The 10,643-nt window shown below is 41.5% G+C and overlaps 1 protein-coding gene across 5 annotated transcripts; it reads left to right on the top strand.

The window, feature by feature from the left end:
* Positions 1–3,089: 3,089 nt before the first annotated feature.
* On the top strand, positions 3,090–10,018 carry LOC106590301 (serine/threonine-protein kinase greatwall). 5 transcript variants are annotated; one of them, XM_014181154.2, is made up of 14 exons: positions 3,090–3,178; positions 4,531–4,738; positions 4,932–5,069; positions 5,164–5,303; positions 5,392–5,480; positions 5,583–5,689; positions 5,838–5,997; positions 6,161–6,333; positions 6,430–7,584; positions 7,738–7,879; positions 8,047–8,067; positions 8,819–8,932; positions 9,057–9,158; positions 9,273–10,018. In XM_014181154.2, the coding sequence occupies exons 2-14, from the start codon at positions 4,595–4,597 to the stop codon at positions 9,428–9,430; spliced, it is 2,643 nt and encodes an 880-aa protein (XP_014036629.2). In that variant the 5' UTR covers positions 3,090–3,178; positions 4,531–4,594; the 3' UTR covers positions 9,431–10,018. The 5 variants fall into 5 exon arrangements, with proteins under 5 accessions (XP_014036629.2, XP_014036630.2, XP_014036631.2 ...); XM_014181155.2 differs by lacking the exon at positions 3,090–3,178 and adding an exon at positions 3,294–3,312; XM_014181156.2 differs by lacking the exon at positions 3,090–3,178 and having other exon boundaries at positions 4,375–4,738; positions 6,433–7,584.
* The last annotated feature ends 625 nt before the right edge of the window (positions 10,019–10,643 follow it).

The raw sequence follows: 10,643 nt of genomic DNA, 5'->3' as shown, positions 1-10,643 counted from the left end.
TCTCTTCTCTGTATACATCAATGATGTCGCTCTTGCTGCTGGTGATTCTCTGATCCACCTCTACGCAGACGACACCATTCTGTATACTTCTGGCCCCTCTTTGGATACTGTGTTAACTAACCTCCAGACGAGCTTCAATGCCATACAACTCTCCTTCCGTGGCATCCAACAGCTCTTAAATGCAAGTAAAAGTAAATGTATGCTATTCAATCGATCACTGCCCGCACCTGCCCGCCTCTGACTTAGAATACGTGGACAACTACAAATACCTAGGTGTCTTGTTAGACTGTAAACTCTCCTTCCAGACTCACATTAAGCATCTCCAATCCAAAATGAAATCTAGAATCAGCTTCCTATTCCGCAACAAAGCATCCTTCACTCATGCTGCCAAACATACCCTCGTAAAACAGACTATCCTACCGATCCTCGACTTCGGCGATGTCATCTATAAAATAGCCTCCAACACTCCACTCTACTCAACAAATTGGATGCAGTCTATCACAGTGCCATCCGTTTTGTCACCAAAGCCCTATACACTACCCACCACTGCGACCTGTACGCTCTCGTTGGTTGGCCCTCGCTTCATACTCGTCGCCAAACCCACTGGCTACAGGTTATCTACAAGTCTCTGCTAGGTAAAGCCCCGCCTTATCTCAGCTCACTCGTCACCATAGCAGCACCCACTCGTAGCACGCGCTCCAGCAGGTATATCTCACTGGTCACCCCCAAAGCCAATTCCTCCTTTGGTCGCCTTTCCTTCCAGTTCTCTGCTGCCAATGACTGTAATGAACTGCAAAAATCACTGAAGCTGGAGACTCATATCTCCCTCACTAGCTTTAAGCACCAGCTGTCAGAGCAGCTCACAGATCACTGCACCTGTACATGGCTCATCTGTAAACAGCCCATCTATCTACCTCATCCCCATACTGTTTTTATTTATTTATCAGGCTCCTTTGTACCCCAGTATCTCTACTTGCACATTCATCTTCTGCACATCTACCATTCCAGTGTTTAATTGCTATATTGTACTTACTTCGCCACCATGGCCTATTTATTGCCTTAACTCCCTTATCTTATCTCATTTGCACTCTGTATATAGACTTTTTGTTTTCTTTTTTTACTGTATTATTGACTGTATGTTTTGTTTATTCCATGTGTAACTCTGTTGTTGTATGTGTCGAATTGCTATGCTTTATCTTGGCAAGGTCGCAGTTGCAAATGAGAACTTGTTCTCAACTAGCCTACCTGGTTAAATAAGGTGAAATAAAAAATAAAATAAAAAACAACAGTGGGGGAGTGCCAATATGGAGGCATGCAGGCTTCAACACAACGCCCCATATTAGTCATCTAATGTATATCTAAATCATTGTTGGAACATGATTATGTCATGCTTATGCAGCGTTCAAAACAACTGGGAACTTGAAAAAAATACGAGGTCAAATCATGACGTCAGTGATCTTCAGGTGGGAAAGTCGGAGCTCTAGAAAGAGGTCCGAGTTCAAATCAAGTTCCCAGTTGTTTTGAACGTACTGAAGTCGGATATCAGAGATTTCCGAGTTCCCAGTTGTATTGAACTCGATGGAAACATGAAATGCCTATACAATTTTATAAATGCCGACAGACAACTTGTTTGTTCGACATGGTGGGATATTTCTGTGGTTGGAAAATGAATTATGCGAGAAATGACAGTGGAAAACCTTTATGCCCAAATATTGATATAAGAACCATCATATCGAAATAAACTTATGTTGTGTGGTCGTCCCACTACAACTCGGGAAATCATGTTGTTTATTAGGCTACATATAAAATAAGTTATGATGAACCGGGTGGTGAATGTGCCAGGTGATGAGCTTGATGCTCCTTTCCAATAAATATTGAGGATATTATTCCCGGTGACATGATGATCGATGCTTGGCTGCTGTTTGACAACAACAAATAATCTCATAATGTAGATAGCCTACACACACTATATCTGCAAACTGTTGGCTAGAGCACATGCACCCTCAACCCCAAACTACTTCCCCCGGCTATGGTGCCAAGACCAGAGTGGGCACATTTGCAAAATAACGCAACATTATTTGTGACAAAACCATCGGTAGATTTGAAAATGCGATGGAAACTCATTTAACTTGTATTTTTCATTCGGTACATGGGAATCACACACAGCCCTTTATCCGCAAAAAAGTAAGTTTGATGGAAACACATCTCTGGTGGGAAAATACACATTGTTTTATGTAGATTTAATAATATTTGCATGAAAATCTGTCGCATAATGGATGAAAACTTAGCTACTGACACTCACTCAATTAGCCCATGTCAGAAAAAATGTTTTAGCTGGCTAGACAAATTTACCAATCTATCTAAACTTGTAGTAATCATGATCGAATTACCGACCGGGTAGCCCCCATTTATTTTGTTAGTCACTCTCAAAACTGCAAATATTTCTCTCCGGTCTCCACACTATGGCAAAATGTGTAGAATTGTGCAGGTTAGGGTTTTTCGTCGTGAATCTTGTTCTTGAGGCAGCTCTGCAGAGTGGTCAATGGCTGGAACAGCCACAAAGTCATACATTTTAAATCTAACCCTAACCCTAACATTTACCTTAACCACACTGCTAACACTAATGCCTAATTCTAAACTTAAATGAAGACTAAAAAGCAACAACAACAGAAAACATGATTTTTTAAAGTATTGCCCATTTTGATTTTGTAGCTGGCTTATTTTGTGGAAATTGCTCAGTTCTGCCTCCAGGACAACTTATCCCAATAAACATCAACCGGACATACTTGCAGGAAATTAGCTGTAAGACTGCAATTTTTCTTTCTGCCCCATGGCAAAATGAGTAGAATTGCATGAAATTAGTTAGAATATTGCAAAATCTCCTCTCCTCCCCATGGAAAAATGGAATTGAACTCTAAAACTGTATTTTTTTCTATCCGTTGTCAAGAGCGAGAGGGGGGCAGCTAAATGTATTTGCTTACTTGCTTAAGGCCCCCAAAAGGCTACGGCCAGCTGCAACTGCCTGTGCGGGTATGGATGTGGGTATTGCAGACCCCTATAAAGTTACCCATTCCTTGTCTAGAGTCTGTATTGCATGTCTTAACTTCATGCAGGAGAGAGGCAGCCATGAGGATACCCAGAACAGACAGGCAGAGAGAGAGAGGCCACAAACAAACGGGTAAGATAGTGAGAAGTGCCTCTCCAAGCTCATAGACTTGATGGTCTGTCATAGTGTGACTCAATTGCAATTATCAAATCGCATTTTATTTGTCACATGGGGGGGAGCCTTTTGGACCTAGACTCGTCGCTCAGGTACCACTTGCCGTGCGGTAGCAGAGAAAACAGTCTAAAAATCATATATGATCTCTGATGAAATGATAGCAGCTTAAGTGTAGAGGGTGTATTGCATGTGTTAACTTCATGCAGGAGAGAGGCAGCCATGAGGATATTTTATTTTGGATAATTTTGTACAGTGGAGATCGATTTTTTTTATTACAATAGTTTTTAACTGTGTATGTTGCTGGTTATTATTACACTATAATAACTGTAGTATATGTTGAACAAATGATGTTGTTTCAAACCATACAGTATGTAGAGCAGTAGTAGTAACAACCTGACATATAGGGGAAGTGAGAAAAATAGTACAAAATGGCTGTTTAATTGAATATATCCACATTAACAGTCACACTGGTATTCAGTATAGTATGAATGGCCATGGCCCTACGACTGATTGGCCATTTGTCTTTTCTCAAGTCACTAGAAATTAGCATTAGAAAAATGCCCCTGGCTACTTCTCCAATGTTTCTCTTTTTTATTTGTTGCTAATAATGGTGAAGGTGCATAAAAATTTAGGAATTCATATATGACATCAGTGTTTGAGCACTATCCACATACTTTTAAAACTATGGTTCAATGTGGCTATAAATCAGAACAATCTACGTTTTAATGTTTTCTAATTGCCGATGTCTTGGAGCAAGAATTGGGATAATGTATACCGTGCTAATGTCAATACAAAAAAAATGGTACACTGTACAATACAACTTATTAAATAAGTCGTTTGTGGTAAGTACAGGCCACCATCTTTATGCACTTTCGGCAATGTTTGCAACGTTGTTGGCAACATGTGTAACCACCAGCATACAAAATATGTATGACGCAACATATTATTTTGATGCTAGGTGTCCTACCCGTATGCCAATTCTTCTAGAAGAGTAGCTCTAGAAATATAATGATGGCCCAAAAACTCAGTTGTATTCATTGATTAATTCATACATTTATTATTTGGTCAAATCTGCCTTTGAAGTGATCTTTCAAGTGTTTATATTCACAAAGGCACTATCTTTGGCCACGAATAGTACGTCACGCAGGACCCTTATTTCTGTGAGCGGATTTCAAATTTCAAAACAAACCACGCCTTGTCTGTCAGTTTAGTGAAACGATTTGTTTCATAAAACTTCATATAGGTATTTTGAACTGTAACAGCTTACTAGTTTAATTGCATGCACGCTTTTTGTTTTTAATTACTCTCAGGATGTATTCCCCTTGAAAAGTTGCAAAAGTCTACGCTAACGTTAGCTGCTAGTAGCTGCCAACTATGGATGCAGATGGGAAGGTATCCGATATTCCAAAACCTGCCTCAATCGAAGACTTCGTTGTTTTGAAGCCCATCAGCCGCGGTGCCTTTGGAAAGGTTTACCTTGCACGGAAGAAAAGCAATGCACGCTTATATGCAATCAAGGCAAGTGATCAACATTTTACCACTGCTATGCATCTGCTCGACAGCATTTATCATTTTAAGTGGGGTGAACCGTCAGTAACAGATGTTAATGTAAAGGAGTTGGAAAGCATTTAAGCTTTTTACATTTTATTTACCTAACTTACATTGACCTTTGAGGATAATAACACTTTACTGGCTATTCACTTTCCTCCAGGTGGTGAAGAAAGCAGACATGCGTGACAAAAATATGGCAGATCAAATGAAGGCAGAGAGGGACGCATTGGCCCTCAGCAAAAGTCCCTTTGTCGTGCACCTCTTCTACTGTCTCCAAACAGCAACAAAAGTGTATTTGGTATGTGGTCCCAAAAAATACAAATGACAACAGTGAGTGAGGCATGTCCCTAACCTGACTTTGGTATATTGCCTCTGTACATGTTTATCCACAGGTGATGGAATACCTTATTGGAGGGGATGTGAAATCACTTCTTCACATCTACGGGTATTTTGATGAGGACATGTCAGTGAAATACATTTCAGAGGTGGCACGTGCTTTAGACTACCTCCATCGCCATGGAATCACCCACAGGTACTTTTATGACTACTCCTCTTCAAAATATTTGTGTTTATTTCACATTTTAGTATAATTGAGATTTGTATTGTGTTCAATCTTTTAGGGACCTAAAGCCGGACAATATGCTTGTGTCTAATGAAGGCCACATTAAGCTTACAGACTTTGGCCTCTCCAAAGTCAAGCTTGACAGAGGTATGGGCACTATAGCTTACACTTAATTCATGAATCCATCTACATCACCATCTGCTTGCAGGCTTTTGTTGTGTTTTACATTTTAATTCCTTTTCCTCCCAGAATTGAGTCTTGCCGATATCTTGACAACCCCATCTTTGGCAATGCCTAAACAAGATTATTTCCGCACCCCTGGTCAAGTCCTGTCTTTGATCAGCTCTCTTGGACTTGTGAGTAAAGTTAATTGTATTTAAGTATGTATTCATTTAGAATACATCAGTAATGATAATACGTGTGATATGATTGGTTTGTGCAGATACAGTACATTGTTTCCTGTTGCCAGATTCAATATTTATTCTGTGCTCTCATCAAACACAGAACACACCAGCAGTGGAGGGCAAGCGGCACAGCAGTGGCTCGGCTGTGTTTAGCCCTATGTCATGTGGGAAAATTGAACAGCGGAAAAACTCGCTCAGTTCACCCTTGAGGAGACAGAAGGAATACCTGCGTTCCCCTGTCTGCCTTAGCTGGACTTTGGGTATGTCTCTTCAATTCTACCTCAGTAAACCACCCTGTGTTTCAGGTTCATTTTTATCTATAGAGGGCAGACTGGTCAGATATATAGTCAAACCTGTCCTGAGGAGAAAGTGGATTCTGTTCCCTCAAACTGGTTCTAATCAGTCTTTGTTTTGTTTTTTCAGGACCCAACAACTGTGTGTTCAGCCCATATGCTTTGGCCAAGAGCCTGACTCCCAGGCTGCTCAAGTCCAGGAGGAGGTTTGACACCATGAGCCCAGGCGGCAGCCAATCATGCATCTTCCCCTCCACCACTGACTCTGAGGGAGGTGTCAGCCCACTATGGGAGCTGGAGAAGGTCAGAAGCCAACAACATTTCTCTTTCAAATATCTGTATTTGTGAGTCATTGGTTTATTAGAAGATATGCATGTTATTGTTGTATTCCTTTTCAAGAAGGAGATTGAGAACGTGCCGTACCTATATGGTAGGAATGCCAGTGGACAAACGGGCGAAAAGGTGACCTCTGATATGAGGATGCTGGGCCAGGGCTCTGCCCTGGCATCGTTGGACAACTTGGACCTACGTGGACAGCTCCACCAAGAACCCAGTACTGGAGAACTGTCCAGGAAGGCCAAACAGGAACCCCATGCTGGAAACAGGCTTCAGTTTAACGGGGTGGAGCAATCTGCCCCACCCAAGAGGCCTGAACTCTCTCAACCAATCAAAGGAAATGTTTCTGGAGCTGAAAGTATCTGTGCCACCAAAGGGAAACCAATGGAAGTCCAGTCTGGGGTAACCTCAGCAGTAAAGAGAGGGTTTGAGGAGGTGGAGAAAAGTCCTGAGCAGTTGGAATCGCTTTCCAAGAAGAGAGACTCGGAGTACCAGAGGTGTTCTGGGGTCCCAGAAGAGACTTTGAAGTATCGTACTGGTCTGACCGGGGTGTTTGCCAATGTTAATTTGGAGGAGTTTGGATCTGAGGGTCAAGGGACTGCTAAAGGACAGGTTCCCAAACGCTCCAGTCCCATTACTGTGACTAAAAACCTCCTGTGTGAGTTGGATGACCTAGCAGAGGGGGTCTTTGTTGAGGGCAGGTCTTTTGGTGAATCCCATGAGCTGAGCAGGAGCCTGAGCATTGACTCTGAGGGGTCGGTTCATGAAATGTCCATCAATGTCAACAGCCCAACCTCAAAGTGGTCGACTCAAAGTGCCAAAGAAGGGCATTCGGCATTGTTAGAGCTAAACGACAGCGAAATATCACCCAGTACCCCACTGCCACCTCAGCCACCCACCTTGGCTAGTATAGGAACAGCAAAGCCGGGCAACATGCTCACCCTGCGAGGAGGCGTATCCAAACGCTCCTTCCTTGACAGAGTCCCCGAGCTGGACCCCAGCGTGGCCAAGTCACCCTCGTTCCTCAAGCCCAGGAACGTGGTGGCCTTCCGGAGCTACTGCAGCTCCATCAACCGCTCCAACATGTCGTGGAACTCACGCCTCAGCCTGGGCTCAGTGGAGGCCATGGATATGGCTACCTCAGCCTCCTACCACAGTATGCCTGCTGCCGTCACACCAGTCCAGAAGAGACCCAACTCCAACAGCTCCTTCTATCAGGTAGATATACTGAGTCGAGGCTCAGGGGTGGTGGCTACTGGGCTACGTTCAAATGTATGACCTGAATATAGCTTTTTTTGGTTTGTTCAGGGAACCTACATTACATGACACTGTTTTATCGCAGTTATTTATTCATTTGTTTTCTAATTTCAGACCCCACAGCCTATGTCAACATCCCACACTCCATTCAGGACCCCCAAGAGTGTCCGACGTGCTCCGGTACCTGTGGAGGGAGCACCGATTTTAGGCACCCCAGACTACCTAGCCCCAGAGCTGCTATTGGGGAAACCACATGGTAAGAGATGACACTGGGGTGGGTGCCAGTGGGGGGGGAGAAATTCAAAATATTTCTGTATGCATGTTGGTATAATTGCTGTCATCTTCACAACTTTACATGTAGGTATAAATAAATGCCTGTTGAGAAATCAAGTTCAGCCATTTTAACAGCCATTATTTTTTTAGTTTCAGGATATCTTAATTGTGGTAAGTTGATCGTAACCTTGCTAACTGCCAGGGAAATGCATGTGCTCTCAGTTTCCCTGCATTCACTGTCTAGTACCAGAGGAAATGGCTGCCTGATTCAATATTACGTGGATAGGTTGCAAAATGCTGGTTCTGATTCCCCATTGTAATTGCTGCTTCTGGCCCCTTGTATTGGGTTGGTGTGGACCCATGTTGGGATTAAATTGAGGGAAATTCTAATGGGAAGCCAATTTTAAAGGCATGGTTTTGAAGAGTCTAAGGAAAGTCATATGTCAGAGTGGAGGACTAACATTGGTGACTTTCAGATGGGCCCTATTATAAAGGCATATTTTCAAGCTGATGAAATCTGTCATGTTAATAACATTGGTATGGGTTTTGTCCTGGAATATGATGTTTGGTGCCAAGGTGTGGATCTAATGTTGGAATGAATTTGTAAGAAGAAATATTGGTTTAGATTGCAATAAATGACATTATCTTACAAATTGTAAACAATTATTTAGGACTTAATGTTAGCAAGCAATACACAATTTCAACATCGTCCACAATCATTCAATCGCATGAATTGAGAAGTGTGTGTGTGGATCTGACAATTATCCCAAATTTTACATTGAAACATTGAGCCTAATGTTGTCCGATTTGTCTAACTCAGTTCCTGCTTCCACCGCTGTAGAATAGAGGCACAGCCTAACAGGAAAATGCAGTGACACTACAGTACTGGTACCTAAGAAAAGTGACTCTGTTCCCCCTTCAGACTACATGGTGGACTGGTGGGCCTTGGGCGTGTGTCTGTTTGAGTTCCTCACCGGTGTTCCCCCCTTCAATGACGAAACCCCTCAGCTTGTCTTCCAGAATATTCTCAACAGAGGTAGATATCAGCAGCTGCCATGGCTGTTTATTGCATCTGTTATCAGTGTGACACGAAGGCCTTTACGGCAAAGTAAAATCATGCATTTCAAAGTGTTTTATATCACCAATATTGTTTATCTCAGATATCCCATGGCCTGATGGTGATGAGGAGCTGTCCCACAATTCCCGGAGTGCCATAGAGATCTTACTCACCATGGATATGAACAAACGGGCTGGCCTCAAAGGTAAGGTTTTCTTTGGCCAATTTAAATGCAGTTCAGTGTAACACCATTTCATGGATGCCATTCTGATTGATAGTTCAATGTTTTTGCTACAACCATATATTTTTTCTGCATCAGAACTGAAGAGCCACGCTCTCTTTGCGGGGTTGGACTGGGATAACCTTCAGAACCAGACCATGCCCTTCATCCCCCAGCCGGAGGACGAAACAGACACGTCATACTTTGATGCTAGAAACACTGCCCAGCACCTAGTCATGTCTGGATTCAGTCTGTAGGTTTGTACACCAGCGTTTGGGGTGAATTCCAGTCTATTCAGGAAGTACACTGAAATTCCAATTCCTTTTATGCTTTTCATTTGGTCAAATTTGGAATTGAGTTTACTTTCTAAATTGAAATGGAATTGACCCCACCCTGTCGTACACCGACTGTTCCTCACTATGCTGTCCTCTATCCCTCATCCTCTACCATGCATCACTGCAGTGTTTTCCCAACTGTTATGTAGGCTGGGCAGGTCCCCTCTTGAGTTTTGTTTTAGGGTTCTAGTTGGTTAAGAAAAAAAATAGGATTAATATATCTAAATCTTTGTGTGTGAGTTGTTGAATATTTGTACTGTCTGTCAACTTAGGCATAACTGTATTTTTATATCATGTAGCACCATGTTTCACTGCTCTTTTATGCTCCTGCCATTTGTGAAGTGACCACTATGATTGATTTCATCATCATGTAGGTCACACACTACATCTGTATGGATACTCTATACAAAATAGTTTTATTTCTTGTATGATCTTTTTAAACTTTTTTTTTTTTTTTTACATGTTCGTATGAGGAAAAAGGTACAAATTAAAATGGATGTTGTGAAGTGATTGCTATTTTTTTTCTCTCTTCTTCCCATGATACACGAAGAAGAACCAAAACATTTGAGTGGTTGGATCTTGTGTGTTGTGAACCTTCATAAGAGGAATTTGTTTTCAGTCAAACAGATAAAAATGCTTTATTAACTTTTCGTGCCTTGGACGACAGATCACATGTAAACAACCATCTACCCCCTAAGGCAGAAAATGTGAGCGCTTTAGATTCATATTTAGTAGAAAATGTATTATTTAACAAATCAATGGCTCTGAAAAGAGCATCAGCTCTACTGCCAATGTAAATCTTATGTATATTATTTTGATATAGATTCATATAGTATATTAGAATGCAATTAAAATATTGCATTACTCTGGACTGTACAGCTATTTTTAAACAATGTATACTACATGAACCAATTCAACTTAAAAAAAAAAAAATCTAACAGATTTAAAACTCAGTATTAAAAACAGACGCCATACATAACCATCTTCAGTCGGACCAAATTTACACATCACAATATACTTTGCTACATTGAAACATAAGAATATTGCTATTAAAAGCCCAGTAAAAAAAAAAAAAATCTGTAAAAAATGTGATTTTCCTGTGTTTTATATTTCCACACTGAGGTTGGAATAATAC

Source organism: Salmo salar, chromosome ssa29 (assembly GCF_905237065.1).
Source record: "Salmo salar chromosome ssa29, Ssal_v3.1, whole genome shotgun sequence".
NCBI classification, from domain to species: Eukaryota; Metazoa; Chordata; class Actinopteri; order Salmoniformes; family Salmonidae; genus Salmo; species Salmo salar.
Note: the sequence above shows the minus strand (reverse complement) of the source record. Positions and strands in the feature narration are given on the sequence as shown.

What these genes read in the sequence shown, in the direction of transcription:
- LOC106590301 (XM_014181154.2), top strand. Translation starts at nt 4,595, where the DNA reads ATGGATGCAGATGGGAAGGTATCCGATATTCCAAAACCTGCCTCAATC. An exon ending in CGCCATGGAATCACCCACAG is followed by an intron (nt 5,304 to 5,391) that starts GTACTTTTATGA and finishes TCAATCTTTTAG; the next exon opens with GGACCTAAAGCCGGACAATA. An exon ending in GCTATTGGGGAAACCACATG is followed by an intron (nt 7,880 to 8,046) that starts GTAAGAGATGAC and finishes TTATTTTTTTAG; the next exon opens with TTTCAGGATATCTTAATTGT.